The 16,900-nt window shown below is 37.1% G+C and overlaps 1 protein-coding gene across 1 annotated transcript; it reads right to left on the bottom strand.

Moving 5' to 3' along the window:
* Nucleotides 1-1,240: 1,240 nt before the first annotated feature.
* chrna5 (cholinergic receptor, nicotinic, alpha 5) lies at nucleotides 1,241-13,734 on the bottom strand. Its single transcript, XM_066685419.1, has 9 exons — nucleotides 13,635-13,734; nucleotides 12,858-12,964; nucleotides 7,191-7,342; nucleotides 6,996-7,040; nucleotides 5,637-5,746; nucleotides 4,603-4,780; nucleotides 4,118-4,450; nucleotides 2,857-3,225; nucleotides 1,241-2,231 (listed from the first exon to the last, which is right to left on the bottom strand). Exons 2-9 carry the CDS (start codon nucleotides 12,928-12,930, stop codon nucleotides 2,073-2,075), a joined length of 1,419 nt encoding a protein of 472 aa, XP_066541516.1. The 5' UTR covers nucleotides 12,931-12,964; nucleotides 13,635-13,734; the 3' UTR covers nucleotides 1,241-2,072.
* Between the last annotated feature and the right edge of the window lie 3,166 nt (nucleotides 13,735-16,900).

Raw genomic sequence — 16,900 nt, 5'->3', positions numbered from 1 at the left:
CTTGTCAATGTCTTTCCTATTATTGCATGTTATTACCCAGCAAACTGTTTATTTAATGGACAGGTGCACTATTGTTTGTGTCGTTTTTAGAATTAACTAATTTATTTTTTCATTACTTAATATCGTCAGTCACATGGAGAAAGCATGCTCATAGGTATTATAAAGGTCGTTAAACCTCTGTGGTGGAATGAACTTCCTCATGAACTTCAGTCTACTTAGGCGCAGCAGGTAGTGTTGCAGTCACACAGCTCCATGAACCTGGAGGTTGTGGGTTCTATTCCCACTCCGGGTGACTATCTGTGAGGAGTGTGGTGTGTTCATCCTGTGTCGGTGTGGGTTTCCTCCAGGTGCTCCGGTTTCCTCCCACAGTCCAAAAATACACGTTGGTAGGTGGATTGGTGACTCAAAAGTCTCCGTAGGTGTGTGTGAGTGTGTGTGTTGCTCTTTAAAGGACTGGCGCCCCCTCCAGGGTGTATTACTGCCTTGCGCCCAATGATTCCAGGTAGGCTCTGGAACCACTGTGACCCTGAACTGGATAAAGGTTACAGATAATGAATGAATGAATGTTTTTATTTATTTTTCCTCAGTATACTTATGTCATTTTTTTTTCTTCATTGTTCAATGTGATGGTATATCATCTAAATATTGATTAGGTCCAGCTTTGTTATGGCTCTTTCTCATATTTTGAGAAATAGATAACTAGATTATCTTTAGGAATTCTTAATTTCCACCGTTTCAGTGGTTGTCAGTTTGGACAACATCTGCTAAATGACTGAACATAAATGTACCAAGCCCAACCTGAAACACCAAAAACAGCTTCTGACCAATATTCTTCTTTCAGGAAACTTAGCAATAGTAGTAATAACAAACAAATTGTGTTCTCCTGAGATCATCAAACCCAGATCTCTCCTTTGAACCTTCATGATCCATGATCCATTACGCTAGAGAATGTTTTCCACCTGATATTCGATACAGAGCATGGTGTCTACAAGCAGTTGGACATAGCAAATATTAAGATAACTGGATAGAAGTCTTTGAAACTGTCTTCAGGAATTATGTTGGAAATGGGTAAGAGCAGATGTGCAATCAGTTTCATTATATTTTAGATGTAATTTCACCAACTTGTAGATATAATTGTTTAATAAAATGCCTGTTTACTGTTTGTTCTTAACAATATATGAATTATATTTATTAAAACAATGGCACATTTAATATCTCAGTATAAGAACAAAGACATTTTATGATGACATTCCTTACTCCCATATAAACAAATACATTCATATAATACTTCCATTTGCTTGTGTCTGAAGATCACTGACTTTGTTGTATTCAAGTAGGAATTCAGCAGAAGAAAATACAGGAATATAAAATACATCTAAAAGGCATTCACAGCTTTAAATAAGATTTAATTTCTGCACTAAATACCCACCATTTAAAAAAGATTTGACATTCTTTTCTTGGACAATTATTGAATTATTATAGCAAATGAAACAGAAACAGCCTAAAACTACATACCTTTGAAGACTAAATGCATTATCTATGTATCCATGTCTTATGATTTATAATCATAAGTCCAGTCCTCTTTTGGGTATCTGTATATATCAGAACCAAGAATGCACTGGTTCCAAGCAGCATACAGAAAGACCTAAAAGGAGCATTTAGCATTTTTCTACAGTGATTTTTGTTTGTCATGTTATAAAACAGCCATTATACTGACATATAATGGCCTGATGGTACTTATTTTAAACATGGCCATTCCCTTGTGGGGCATGCAATCAATTGAGCATTTATATTTGATCCCTAGTGTGATAATTTCATAGAAAAAATATAAAGACGAAACATAATCACTTTCATCAATGTTATGTGCTGTTGTTTGGTAGGTGATTGATTGATTTGCTCCTTTAACCCTGAAAAAGAGAATCAGTTATAAAATAGAAGATATGAGCTTCCATTCAAATCTTGGTTGTGCATTTGTCATTGTAAATAGTGTAATCACTAGGCAGAAAATCCCAGAAAATGTTTTGTTTGTACAATAATGCAGTGATTGTGCTTCATTTTCATAATTGTGTCCTTTAGCTACTGCTCCCAGTATAGTTTGGAACAATAATATTGGCCCATTTGTAAATGACAGGAATGAAGAGTAGAGCAGAACCAAGCACGGATACCAGCAGGAAAGCCCAGAGGAAAACCCGATCTAAAACCTGAGCAACAAACTTCCAGTTCTGGACAACCTGAGGAGATAAATGAAGACAGAAATCAAGAAAGTTTAAGTAATTTTAAATCATGTGGAAGGAAAATCTAAATTGTTGTTATATAGTCTTTATCAGAAAATAGTAAACACTGCTTTTAAAGAGTGAAATATCCTCATATTAGAGGCAATGATAGACAACAAGTTCTGCCAGATAGGCCAGAAAATGAAGCATGCAGTTTAAATAATGGTGTACAGGGGCAGTACTGTCTCCAAATCAAAATCAAACCTCTACAAGTAATGATACTGACAACTGGTTTGTTGAGTGTTTGATTCCATTAAGCTGCAAGAGCATTTAAGGTGTCAGACACTGATGTTGGATGGTTAGGTCTGGATTACATACAGCACTTCAACTAATCTCAAAAGGAAATGGATTGTGTTCCATTCCACCAGAGACTGCAGTTGCACTGCTCCCCAGCCCAGTGTTGGAGGTTTTACATCTCTATAGCCTTTGCTTGGCATTAGACCTGGTAAAACTTCCAGGGTGTCCCTTCTTGTTGATGCTTTGCTATACAATCTGCTTTTGCAATTGCTACCCCATGAAGAAGCTGAATGAATAAATTAGAATATGTCAGGAAGGCTAAGCCACTGAGTGATGTTCTGCTGACCTCTCTGACTTCATTCTCCTTGACCACATGGAGAGTAATGTAGCGAATGGAGTCCAGTGCTGCTTGCAGGTTGTATCTAGAGCTCAGTAGGTGGGTGGCCTCTTGTGCATAACCTCGCCCACAGCCCACTGGTCCCTCTGTCTTTGCTGCTCTCCGGCTTCCCCCGGTGGTGGCGTAGCGATCCACATGGCTCCGCATACACAGCAGCTTGGGCAGCCGGTGCAGGAAGATGCGCCGGACCCAGGGAGCCATGCCGTGATGAGTGGATGAGGAGCGGTGGTGGATGTTAATTGCAAACACTGTGATTACGATGGACAGTGTGACGAAGATCATGGTGAATACAAGATACTCACCAATGAGAGGAATCACCTGGAAGAGTAAAGTACACCAAGAAACAGTTTTTCTAAATCCAGAATAATAACTAAACCAGTTAGTTACAATGACCTGGAATTCCAGGAATGCCCAATTCTTCCAGATTTTGTGTGTCCAAAGTCTGAGTGCATTACAATTTTAATACCAAGTTTATCAAACCAAATTCATTCATTATCTGGAAGTGCTTATCCAGTTCAGGGTCGGGGTGGGTCCAGAGCCTACCTAAAATCATTGTAGCCAGTCCTTCACAGGGCAACACACACACTCACACATTCACTCACACACTCACACCTACGGACACTTTTGAGTCGCCAATCCACCTACCAACGTGTGTTTTTGGACCGTGGGAGGAAACGAGCACCTGGAGGAAACCCATGCGGACACGGGAAGAACACACCACACTCCTCACAGACAGTCACCCGGAGCGGGAATCGAAGCAACAACCTCCAGGTCCCTGGAGCTGTGTGACAGCACCACCGTGCCGCCCTTATACCAAATTCAGCCATATTTAATTTTCACTTTCTCACTTCTCCATCAATTAGAATATACATAGAAGAAGGCTTTCTGGACTGCACCACTTGAAGCATTTATAATTTTAAGGCAGACTAACTTGTAAGATGAAGAGGCAGATATGTGAAAATGCATTGCTTGGTGTGAAGTCAAAAAACAATTCATAAACATACAGTTTTTTTGCTATAGTTTGAATATATGTCATGAATTGACAATGTTTTTGATCAGTTTTGAATATTTACACACTATTTCATGTTTTTAAAAAGTGAGAATAAATATTCAGTGACAGAGATCCTTAAAATATACAGTAAATATGCCTCATTGCTGCATTTTCAGACACTATCAAGTAATAAAACAAAGAATGCATCTAAAGACCTACCTTAGAAGAAGAAGGGATGATCTCCTCTATGACTAGGAGAAAGACAGTGAGTGAGACGAGAACAGATGTGCAAAGAGAGATCTTTTCTCCACAATTAGAGGGCAGATAGAAGACCAACACTGTCAGGAAGGACAGGCCAATGCAGGGGACGATGAGGAAGAGTGTATAAAAGAGAGGAAGTCGGCGGATGATGAAGGAGTATGTGATGAAGGGATAAGAGCCGGTGCTGTCCGTCCTCAGACCCCGGCTCCCTGTTGCTGTTACGATCTCCCACTCGCCATTGTCAAAGTAATCTCGTTTATCCACATGGACGTCCTCCAGAAGAATGTCCACCTGCCCAAATATCCATAAAACTCACCAGAAGCTCAGGACAATTTAAAAAATCATTTATATTCTTCTTAATTTAACCTGCTTTGAGTAGAAACATAAGGTGAGGGAGAGTCTAAAAAACATTGGCCATAAAATGTATAATAATAAGAACAAACCTGTGAGCCATCATAGGTCCAGGAGCCAAACTTCATGGAGCAGTTCTGGAGGTCAAAGGGGAAGAAGGTGACATCTATAGTGCAGGCAGATTTGTAGTTAGCTGGTGGTGTCCAGGAGATGGTGCCGTCATGCTTCACTACAGCTTTAGTAACCGTGGCCTCAAAATGACCATCTGCACTACGAATATAATTCAACACATCATATGAGACCATAAGCATAAACTTTGTTTTACCTAAAATTGCAGTGATGTCAAAATCGTCAAAAGTATTATTTAAGAATGTTTTGAAATTCCTTATATCATTAAATGTCCAGAACTTCTTAAACACAGTCGGAATTTGTTGTTATTGTGTTCTGTTTTTTTCACGTCCTGTGTTTGTTTTCCTAAATGAGCACATGGATCTGTTTGTTGTTCTTGTCTCTGTCCTAGTCCCGCCTTAGCTCTGCCTTCTCGTCAGTGTCTCCTTTGTATTCCTGCCCTCTCGTTATCAGTCCCAGGTGTTCCTTGTCAATGCTCTGTATATATAGTCCCTTTGTTGGAGTGCTCCTTTGTCTGATGTTTGTGTAGATGTGTGTTTCTCTGTTTAGATGTGTCTACCCCTGGTTCATGGCCCTGACTGTCTTTGTTTAATTTGGTTTAGTCTTGTCGCATTCTGCCTGTATTACCTGTGTTTATTTTGATTCTGTCTTTTGTTAAACCAATTTACATCTATCTCCTCGTCCTCCCTGCTCTCTCTCATTTTTCATTGCTTTGCTGTTCTTCTCTATTTTGTAAAACCTTTTAAAAATCACTAAAAAAAATATTCCTCTCTAGCACCAAATCAAATCTGCTATAAACCTTTCTTTGCCGTTCTGGAACTTTGAAAACAGTGCCACAAGGTGATGCTAAGCACACATTTCAAACTAAATGCATAAATTCATATAAAATACATTTGCAATTTTTAAAATATATGAACTGTCACACAATCTAATGGTTCTGTATATATTTTGTGGTAGGTCTTTACATTTTTTTTTAAATATAAACATCAGTAAGTACTTGTCATAGAGCACAATGTCTGGAATCCAGATGGAGTCAGAGGGCACTCTGATAGATGTGATTCCAAGATAGCGGTCTGGGTCCCATCGCAGCTTCATGTCCACCCATTCCTAAACACAAAAAACAGTTCAGAGGAAGTTGATAATGTGATAATGACCTGTGAAACATTTGACTACAACCAAGAATGACAATACATGATTACAATACTTCTAGATCAGTGGTCTGGGTCCTCAAACAACCGATCATCTGTAGTCCAGTTGGGTTGAAATGAAAATGTGATGGGATGCACCTGCTACTGAATCCAAATCTAGGAACATCCGAATAATGTTTTATTTTTTTGCCTTATTTGCCTTATCGTAAATAATAAAATATGCTCTGTTTCTTCAGTGAGAATGTAATGTTTTATGTTGTGGCTTTGTTGCATATTTGTTGAATACTGAAAATAAGAAATTTGACAGCCCAGCTCTCAAGTAAGACATTTGGCAACAAGGCCATCACAGGGCATCATACTTATGGAATATGTATGCAGAGCCAGTAAATCTACTAGCTTTTTTAGACTGTGGAAGGTAACTGCAGCACCAACATGCTGCCATTAGGTAAAACACGCTGAGAAAAATATATTGTCAGAATCAGCCTTCTAATATTGTTTTTCTAATATTGTTTTCTAATCTCTCTCTCTCTCTCTCTCTCTCTCTCTCTCTCTCTCTCTCTCTCTCTCTCTTTCTCTCTCCTCTGGCTGAAATGAGAACAAGGACATTTAGATCAGGTGATGAATGTATGAAAAGCACAGCAGCACCAGCTGAAATGTGTAGATACCTCTGAAAATATTTATCTGACAGAGGAAGGACTGAAGCACATGGAGACTGAGAATTAATCTGTGGTCCAGGACTGAGAGACGAGGAGGACAAAGGAAGAGAGATGAGGAGGACAAAGGAAGAGAGGAAGGAAAGAATCACACTAAGATGTGATGTGATTGCTAAATACAATCCAAATGCAAGTATAGCATCACCAGGCTTTTGGATAGTGTACTAAGAGGTGATCAAAAGAGCAATTAGTGTTATTCTCCAATAATACTTCTTGGAGGATTTTAAAACAGCCATTATACTGTCATTTAGTAGCCTACATCAGCGTTATTCTGGTTTAGCAGTTTGATAGTTCTATTCATAAATATTGTTTTCTAATTTTGGTAGTTAAAAAATACGAAGTGTTTCATCTGGCGCCCCCTCCAGGGTGTGTTCCTGCCTTGTGCTCAGTGATTCTGGGTAGGCGCAGGACCCACTGTGACCCTGAACTGGATACGCGGTTACAGACAATGAATGAATAATTGTTTCACGTAGGTTTAATGCACAAATGTGTTACCTGTTTCATCCACACGTTGGTGGTCATCAGTTGGTTCTTCTCATCCTTGTGAGACATAAAAATATCAAAAACAGGTAATTTACAGTATACTTAAAGACTAAAATATGTAATAGCCGATGTGTCATGATATGTATTCTTTTAAATTAAAATAAATAAATAAATAAACAAATCAGCAAAAGAGGAACTGGCACTCACCACATCCACCAGCTGTGAAATGGCCAGTCCAAATTTGACACGAACTGTCCCATTCAGATCTTCTACAGGTCGCACCCATTTCTGGTAGCTGCTGAAGAGTTGTTTGAAGAGCTTGTCCTCTGTTTTGGCATATGAAGATAGCTTTGGGGGTGCTAAGGCAATAAAAACAGCACCATGTAAGTTTTTTTTTTCCTTTCACAACACTTCCATTGGGCAAAAGCCAAACAGATTTAATTGTAGCAACAACTACAAGAACAAATTTATCAAGATTTATGAATGCTGATGCTGATATTTAGTCAATAATTCCCATTAATTCCTGACCTTAACATGATGAATTTGACCTGAGAAGTTTTAATGTCTTGATATCACATATGAGATCATTTACAACATGTTCAAGTCCTTACTCTTGAAAAAAACTGATATTTTGCTGGATTGAGGTGAACTGATAAACTTTCATGTAATGCATTTTTCTAATCAAGTGTAATTTCATGGTATAATGGTATTTGAATCATGAGTTGAATTCCATTTACATATTTATTAATTTAATAATTCATTTGTTCATTCATTCATTCATTGTCTGTAACCACTTATCCAGTTCAGGGTCGCGGTGGGTCCGGAGCCTACCCGGAATCATTGGACCCAAGGTGGGAACACACCCTAGAGGGGGAGCCAGTCCTTCACAGGGCGACACACACTCACACATTCACACCTATGGACACTTTTTGAGACGCCAATCCACCTACCAACATGTGTTTTTGGACTGTGGGAGGGAAACCCCAACCCCAGATCCCTGGAGCTGTGTGACAGCAGCACTACCTGCTGCGCCACCGTGCCGCCCCAAACAGTCAGTCACCTGGAGCAGGGCTCAAACCCACAACCCTGGTTTCCTCTTACAGTCCAAAAACACATGTTGGTAGGTGGATTGGCGACGCAAAAGTGTCCGTGAGTGTGTGAGTGAAAGTGCGTTTGTGTGGCTGTGTTGCCCTGTGAAGGACTGGCACCCCCTCCTGGGTGTATTCCAGCCTTGCGCCCAATGATTCCAGGTAGGCTCTGGACCTACCACGACCCTGAACTGGATAAGCGCTTACAGATAATGAATGAATGAATGATTGAAGTATGTTTCTCAGTCCAAGTTCCACATTATTTTTTATTTTCTCTCTGTTACACACACCAAAAACAGTTGTTCTTAATTATTACATATTTATAATTAAAAACAACTGAACATTTTTTTTCTCCTGTGACTATTGAGTCTATAGAGTTGGACTGCTCCCTGCTGGTCAAAGCTGAACCAACATGCTAATTTTTAGCACCTAGCCCCTCTGAAAGGTTTTTTTTTTTTTTAAATAAATACCTGCTTGTCAAAACTGGTAAAACAAGCCAGTGTTAGCCAGTATTGTTCAAGTGGTGCTAGATATGCTTTCATATACTTTATATATTTTTTCATACTTTTAATATTATTTTATTGTGTTAATTAATATTAATATTAATATTAATATACTACAAGATTATTTTGCATAAGAACATTATTTAAAAATATTAAAATATGAGGTAGACTGGGTTTTAGCATAATTTCTGGTACCATTTCTTTTTTGTATCTCTTTAAATTAACACTAACCCCTGGATCTAACTCGGTGTTATAAAAAAAATTATTATTATAAAATAATTTTAGGTTTGGCCTCACATTGGAGAAGGAGCATATATAAATATATGGTGAGGGGAATATTACTGCCTCAAATCCAAACATAAAATCAGTAGAAAAACTGAAGCTAAACTGTACAAAAATAAAACTATTGTTTAGCATCACAACCCCAAGTACAAGCCCATAGGGTAGAGTCTACTTGCTCTCTCTATAAATAAGGTAACCTGTTCATATTGTTTGAATGGATCACTACATGGGAGTCCTAGGTTGAAATAGTGCATTAAATATGTAGCTTTACATTTAATATGTAACAAACCACTTCCCTATATTTTCCCTTAACTTCCATGCAAGAGCCATTCCTTCAAGGCATTCCTTCCTTTAACAGAAACACTGGCCTGCCAAAGTACTGCCTCCCAAATAACATTCACAATAGTGTAGAAAATAATTTCATCATGTGACACCTATATGTAAATATTGGACTTCCCGTGCATCATTTTATTTAGCTCTTGAAGTTCAGAATGCTCAGCCAGAGAGATTCTAGTTTCTCTGGGAGCTGTTATTGAGATACCAGTTATTAGCTCTAATGAATGTGATTTGTTTTGTTTTGTGAAGCCAGAACTGCCGCTAAAGGCATCATGACCAATATAAATTCACTCTCGGGGGCTACAGAAAGTGAATAACAGAGGAAAGACCAACATGATTTACTCAATCCAAGTGCATTACTGAAGGAGCTGATTGAGTTATGAATGGAGATTAATGATAGCTGGACGTACATAACTGTGTTACACAGATTCTCCTGGCTTCTATCATAAGATGCTGTGGAGAAATTCTTAGAAAATCAGCCTTATGAACCTTCTGACCTTCTCTGTTCCCGGTACATTTTCATTTGTAATCTTACACCATTGTTGTTCTCCACATAATTAAATTCAAAGTACTGACAAGCCTGAGCATGTTAATCCAATTAGAGCAGGGTCAGGTTACAGCCTGTAATGGCTAAGTCAGTGTTTTGATTGAATTTCTAATGTGAATGACAGCTGTTAGAAACTGAAAGCTAGCTATAGAACCCAAAGCTTCCATGCTATAATTGTAATATATTATATTATATAAATAATTATACTGAAAATGCAGTTCTCATAAAGTAACTTATAAAGATGGATTCAATGATGATTCTTAAAAAATAGTAGCATGTGGTCAAAAAATTACTTAAATTTGGCTTGACACCACAGTTGATAGAACATCCTTTTCATGTTCTTATGACAAATTGACAATTGTGTTCTAGATGTTGTGTTCAACCACACGATCTTGCTCTCAAGAATGTAATGTATGTAATTGTAATCAGAAATCATTCCTAAAAAATATAAATGTGGTTTATTATGTACACATGCACTCTGGAACTAAGACTATGACTAAGTCTTAGGCACCTTGTTTGTTTCCAGATATTCTCCTTGATTGTATTGAGTGGTTAATTCTAAATTTAATTGAATAAATCTAGGTACTGGACGTTAATCTCAAATAATACTGGACTGCTGGGAGGAGAGATTTGGAAACTGCCAAACCAACACATTCACAGATTATCACTACTTACTGTAATAGGTTTTGTTTTTATTCTAGTATTTGTTGGTCAGCTCAGCGTCACTGACCAGACAGAAGTACTTTGTAGTTCTACAATTACAGATTGTAGTCCATCTATTCCTCTGCACACTTTTTTGCTCTCTTTCACCCTGTTCTTCAATAATCAGAGCCCCCACAGGACCACCACAGAGCAGGTATGATGAGGGTGGAGGATCATTCTCAGCACTGCAGTGACATGTGGTGGTGTGTTAGTGTGTGCACTGGTAAGAGTGGACCAGACACAGCAGTGTTGCTCAAGTTTTTAAACCCCTCAGTGTCACTACTGGACTGAGAAGTGACCAGCCAAAAACATCCAGCAGCGTCCTGTGGGCAGCAACCTGTATCCACATATAAAGGACTAGAGGACGACCAACAGTGTGTCAGTGAGTGAACGTAGTGTTTAAAAACTCCAGTGACATTGCTGTGTCTGATCCAATCTACCAGTACAACACATACTAAAACACCACCACCACATCTGTGTGAGATAATGGACTGTGAGTGCAGAAACAAGGAGGTGGTAATATAATGTTATGGATGATCAGTATATATATATATATATATATACACCGCGACCCTGGAGAAGCGGAGAAGAAAATGATGATGATGAGTATATATATATCCGTGAGGGGTTATCTACTATCTACATATTAGAAATGGTTGTTCACATTTAGGCATCATGGTAAAGTTACTTTTACAGATTAAATGTATAAATTATGTCAATAAATGTAACAATAAATGTAACAATTTGATTTAATGTGTCTATTTGCTTTAGTCACTGGAGTTAATTTCTTATTGGGTATATATCTCATTACTGTATGAGTGACTAGACTTGCAGTCAACACCCCACTATCCGCTCATGCCACCACAGATCAATATTTATGTTTCTAGCACCCCTGAGTCAATATGGAACTGATTAGCAAATATATCTTCCTTCTAGGCTCTGTCAAAGCCAGGATATTGCAGAGCTTTATGGTTTGCTTGAAGGTAGCACACAGTTACAATATCATGTACATTTACTCCAATTCTTCATGGTGTTTAATGCTGATTTATATGACTGATCTATTTATAATTTTTTTAATTGCACCAGATGTTACATTATAACTGACAGGGTTATGTTTCGAGCACTTGGTAGAATGTCAAAATGTCAAAAGCACACAGTATACTCAGCTAAGCATATCACAGAAGTCAGTATATGCTCTGTATCTTTCTGCTTCATGTCTTTGGGGCCCTGAGCTGATTTTATGTGCCCCTGTTTGCCTTGGTATGTTCCTACAGGCTATGGCCAAAAATGGAGAGTGACTACAGACTCACGTACAAGCTGTGTGTTCATGCAGTTAAATATCTATGTCCAAAACTGATGCACCTAATAGTAGCTGTTTTTATCCCCTTCATATTTCAGTCCAGTTTTGTAAAGACACTCGAAACAAGAACACAGATCTATGATCAGATTTTCTATTGATGCAAGTGTACTGTCTTAAATATCAGACAGACCCAGCAACAGCCCTGCTGCTCCCAATTTTCGAGTGACTCCAATAGACGAAACAACCATGAATATTGAGTTGTAATATTGAGTCAACATATGAATATTGAGGGAGCATTTACATGCTCAGGTGTTAATAGAAACATGTCTCAACCAGCCTGAAAACACAGCCTTTATAAAACACATTATAAAAGAAATGGCAGTCTACACATATGCCTGTAACATTGAAGAAAAGGTGCTGTGTGTTTGTATTAGTATGTTTTGACTGAGATGTAAATGACCCACTAGGAAAAATGCATCAGTCTTATCAATGGATTTGATAGTTGCTTCTAAACTTAATGATATTTCAGTATATCAGCTTATGAATTGCAGAAATACATTCTAAAGGACAATGATGCCTTTCTGTCAGACATGCCAACGGAAGACATGCTGTAGAACAAAGAGAGATAGGAATCCATTAAAAACCTGATGCTATCTCCATCTGCCATCACCATGGGTGTGACCTTTAATTTTGCATACACAATGAGAGGGAGAGAGGAGAATAAGGGAAAGTTGCAGAAAGAAACTGTAAGATATGTGGTGGAGAGAGGGAAATATAAAATGTATAGATTGATAAATAGATAGGATATGATGCATACACAGTGGCAAAAATGGAGACAAATAGAAATAAGAAGGACACATTTTGAGAGAAGTTATGGTGAGGGAGCGCTAGATCTGATTAAACAGCCTCCTAGAGCTTTCTATGGAAAGGCACACTGCATCCAAAGCCACATTACACATACCATACCAATGAATAGACTTTTAATGATATTATATAGTTTTGAACACAGACATACATAGATGAGAGAGAGAGAGAGAGAGAGAGAGAGAGAGAGAGAGAGAGAGAGAGAGAGAGAGAGAGAGAGAATATGTATGAGGTAAGATCACATAAACTCACCTAGTGTGGAGCAGAGAAGGCAGCAGCAGCTGAGCAGAATCAGAATCAGAGCTACGATTTGTGCCGGGAGCATGATGCCACTCGTAGCATGAGGACAGTTCAGTGCACTTTTAAAACACCACAAACAACACAGGGTTTGACTGCATTCAGATAAAAGTTTTATCTAAATCCTTAAAGCCTGGGATACGTACAGAACATGCCAGGCACATGAGCACAAGAGATATGCAGGAAGCACTGTATGAAAAAAATAATAACTCTGAGTTTATTAAATATTATTCATAGCTGCGGTATGACATGCTATCCTGCCATGTCAGGTATCATAAAGAGTATACTGTACATTACGACAGATGCTTTTCCTGCAGTACTGCATACTGCAGTTTCCTTTACAAATACATTATCATATCTGACTTTTAATATATCACATCACATAATACCATGCAAATTAAAGACATTTGTCCACACTACACACAATCTGACTCAATAGAGAGATGTTATAATCACTGAAAGAGCATAGTGTCTATTCATGTTTGACATTAATACAGTATGAAGAATTACAACTGAATTACAAACATACATGTGAAAATATGTATACACAGTCCAAAGTATACATGCCATGATCATATTATTTTGATCACTGTAAATTAAATGCTTCTGAGCACATATGCTCAATTATAGTAGTTCATGCATGAATAGCTGTCACACTGATATATTCAGCATGCATGTGACATACAAACACATACATACGCATGCAAACATGCCCCCAACACTCCCTCTAACCTGGACAAGCTACAGGTCTTCAGAATCCTATCTCTCTCTGTTTAGCAGCTGTGTGTGTCCATAGCAGACCACACTGTTTCCCCATACGATGCAGTTAACATTCTCTCTCTCTCTCTCTCTCTCTCTCTCTCTCTCTCTCACACACACACACACACACACACACACACACACACACACGCTGTGATTTTCTCCTCCTACTCTGCAAAACAAGCCCTGCCCTCTTTCCCCTGCGGGTCCTCTCCCGCCTCATTCTCACAAAGATGACCAATCAGAATGATGGATATTTCCTGCCCTGGAAAAGTCTGCCACCTTATGGTGAGCCACATTAACTAGTGTGTCTCACTATATGATGGACCAAGATAAACATTCATAAATGCATTTGTATTCATAATGCAGTTGCATGCTTGGGTTTTTTAATTGTTTTTAATTTATAAATATAAATTCCAAAACAAAATCCATCCCATCCATAGAATATTGCAGGGTGTCACGAAGATGTTATAGAGTGTGTCATACTTATGTCAAATTATTTCTGTGTTGTTAATTAGCATAGCAGTAAATGATATAAAATATAGTAAAATAAAACAAACAAACAAACAAACAAAAGAAAAACACCACAACACATTTGTAACTTCGTAAAACCAAATGTACTCTTCTGTCAGTTCATCAACACATTTTCTTTTTTCTCCATTTCTCCCAGTGTTTTACTCTTACAGCTGGTTATCTGTCCTTGCTTTACAGTTACCTCCACACTGATGTTCTCTATAAAATACAGTGATGTGTACAGAGATGCTAATGATTTAAATATGCATTACATCTTAGAATGTAGAAATAATTTGTCTTATTTCAAAAGACAAATATATAATAAAAATAAGAAAAAAAATCAGCTTTATTAGTTCATTTATAATGGGTAAAGTGTGAATATAGGCCATTGCTGTTTTGTTTGTCTGGTCATCTAGCATATCTCAGTGTAGTAAACCGTTGTATCCAGCTGCTTAGTCTTCTCTTCTAAACAGAAAACAGAAAAATAGAGTGATATTATACAAAGGAAAACAAGATAAAAATAATAAACAAACAAAAATATAATTTATTCACATATAATCATAAACAGACAGAACAATTCTCAACCACTGTGATTTGGAACACACAATTGAATATAACTATGTTGAGATTATACATACATATTTACATATACACAGTACTGTGCAGAAATCTTATGCAATGAAGATAATTATATATATTTAAACGAATGCTTTCTCAGTAAGAGTTGTGCTTGTATAAAGTTATATATATTCACGGTAAATACAATAAAATAAAGACTAATATATAACAAATAAGCAATATAAGATAATCTTTTTTTCTGTAAAGTTGTAGGTTTGAGTGAGTTTGAAGAACAATGTTTTGTTCAGATTCCCCTTGATTTCCATGAATTTGTGAAATCAACAGCACTCATATCATTGTTTATTAACCAGTAAAACTAGGTATTGGATGATAACCTCAAATAATACAGACTCCACGAGGAGACATTTGGAAAAGTTAAATAAACACATTCACACACAGAGTATCACACTCACTGGAATATTATTATTTGGTTTTATTCTAATGTTGGCCGTTATTTGTTGTTTGTTTGTTTCTTTTTTTTTTTTTTTTAGCAAATTTACTTCTCAGATAAATAGCTTTTTAAATCTCATAACCTCAGGTTATTTGCACAGTACTGTGTGTGTGTATATATATATATATATATATATAAAGGGAATATATCTATGTTTGCACTTTTACCACTTCAAGGCAGATACTATTCATGAAAGTGTGTGAAAGTTTGTAAGTGTCAGTTGATAACTGTGTGGTACCAAGCCACAGTGTGTTTTTGCCTTTGCCAATAGAGGCTTTACTTACCACATAGCTGCAATAAGCTGTAGACCACACGGCTGTTGGTGCTGCAACACAAAAACAACCATGTCATCAACTCTAAAATTAAAATTTTCCATTAACCTGAAAGCACACTATTGTCAGTTACATTGTAAGTCTCAAAGAGTTCATTTCTTATTTTTTTCATGAGCCTTAGCTAGAATATATAATATCGTTCAAATCTTATATTTTTTAACAATTAACTTAAAATCCTAATACTCCAAGTTTATTACATTATGAATCTTGTTATTTAGTAATTTCATGGTCAGGCATTTGAAATGATTGAGCTGTTATTAAGTTACAGATCATTGGACCAGTAATTAAGGGAAATTATTTGTCACTTATTATGTTTTTTTTTTTTTTTTTTGCATGTAATTATATATTTTTACATGAAAGAAATGTAATTATAAATGTTAGATGTTCATCCAATATAAAATTAAAAATTTCTTCACTTCATCACTTTAAACAAGGGATGCTAAAACTTTCTGTCGTAAGCAGATAAAACACGTTTGTTGTGAGCAGAGGGCCATTCAAACAAAATAGGCCACTAGCACCTTGTTAGCTTTTGTTGCTTTTAATTTAAATTCTGTGAAATAATATAATTCAGACTAGGAATCTCCTTGTTTGTGTGACACAACCTGTCCATCAAAACCGTGTCCCTCCCTGGTACTGTCCGTGCTAAAGTTAACTGATGTTTACATTTACTCATGTGAAATATTAAGAATGACTATAATTAATCACAATAAGTATTAAATGTGCTGATGATAGACTGCTTTTACTAAAACATGGATTCATAGCGGCAATATTTTAGGAGAATAATGCAAGCTGTGATTACCTGGAGGTGGACGTGGCTTGTTGGAATTCACTAAAAGACATTTGTGTATGGAAAGTAGCTATTGGCTGTCGTAAATTTATTTATTTATTTTTATTTACTTGTTAATTTTTCTTAAATTTGGTTCAGTTTCAAACCTAATATACACACGTGCTGGCTCACAGAAAGATTAGGTCATCTAACTGAGACAGTGTAAATCAAATGCAGTATCACACTGAAGGAATCATCAGTGACTTTGAGCGTGATGCATCTACAATTTGGACATGGAGTGGAGAGGTTGTGTGTGTGGCGTGTATTCGGGGCCAAAACCGACTTTATGTGTAAAAAATAGTTAAAATATGTATGTGTTGACATATTGAAATGTATTTATTTTATGTGTACAGAGGGCATGTTTTTTTGTTTTTTTTACCTGTACAGATGTAATTGTACAAATTCTTGGCCTTTTCACTAAAGTGGCAAAATTTACTTGCACATAGAATAATGTTGCACAGTGAACGTGAATGTTTATTAACCTGCTTCTTTGTTCGTA

This window comes from Hoplias malabaricus, chromosome 11, assembly GCF_029633855.1.
Source record: "Hoplias malabaricus isolate fHopMal1 chromosome 11, fHopMal1.hap1, whole genome shotgun sequence".
In the NCBI taxonomy this organism is placed as follows: Eukaryota; Metazoa; Chordata; class Actinopteri; order Characiformes; family Erythrinidae; genus Hoplias; species Hoplias malabaricus.
Note: the sequence above shows the minus strand (reverse complement) of the source record. Positions and strands in the feature narration are given on the sequence as shown.

Coding starts and splice junctions, on each gene's coding strand:
- chrna5 (XM_066685419.1), bottom strand. CDS start 12,930: ATGCTCCCGGCACAAATCGTAGCTCTGATTCTGATTCTGCTCAGCTGC. Junction 7,343..12,857: donor CCTTCTCTGCTCCACACTAG/GTGAGTTTATGT, acceptor TTATTGCCTTAG/CACCCCCAAAGCTATCTTCA. Junction 4,781..5,636: donor GACATTGTGCTCTATGACAA/GTACTTACTGAT, acceptor TTATATTCGTAG/TGCAGATGGTCATTTTGAGG.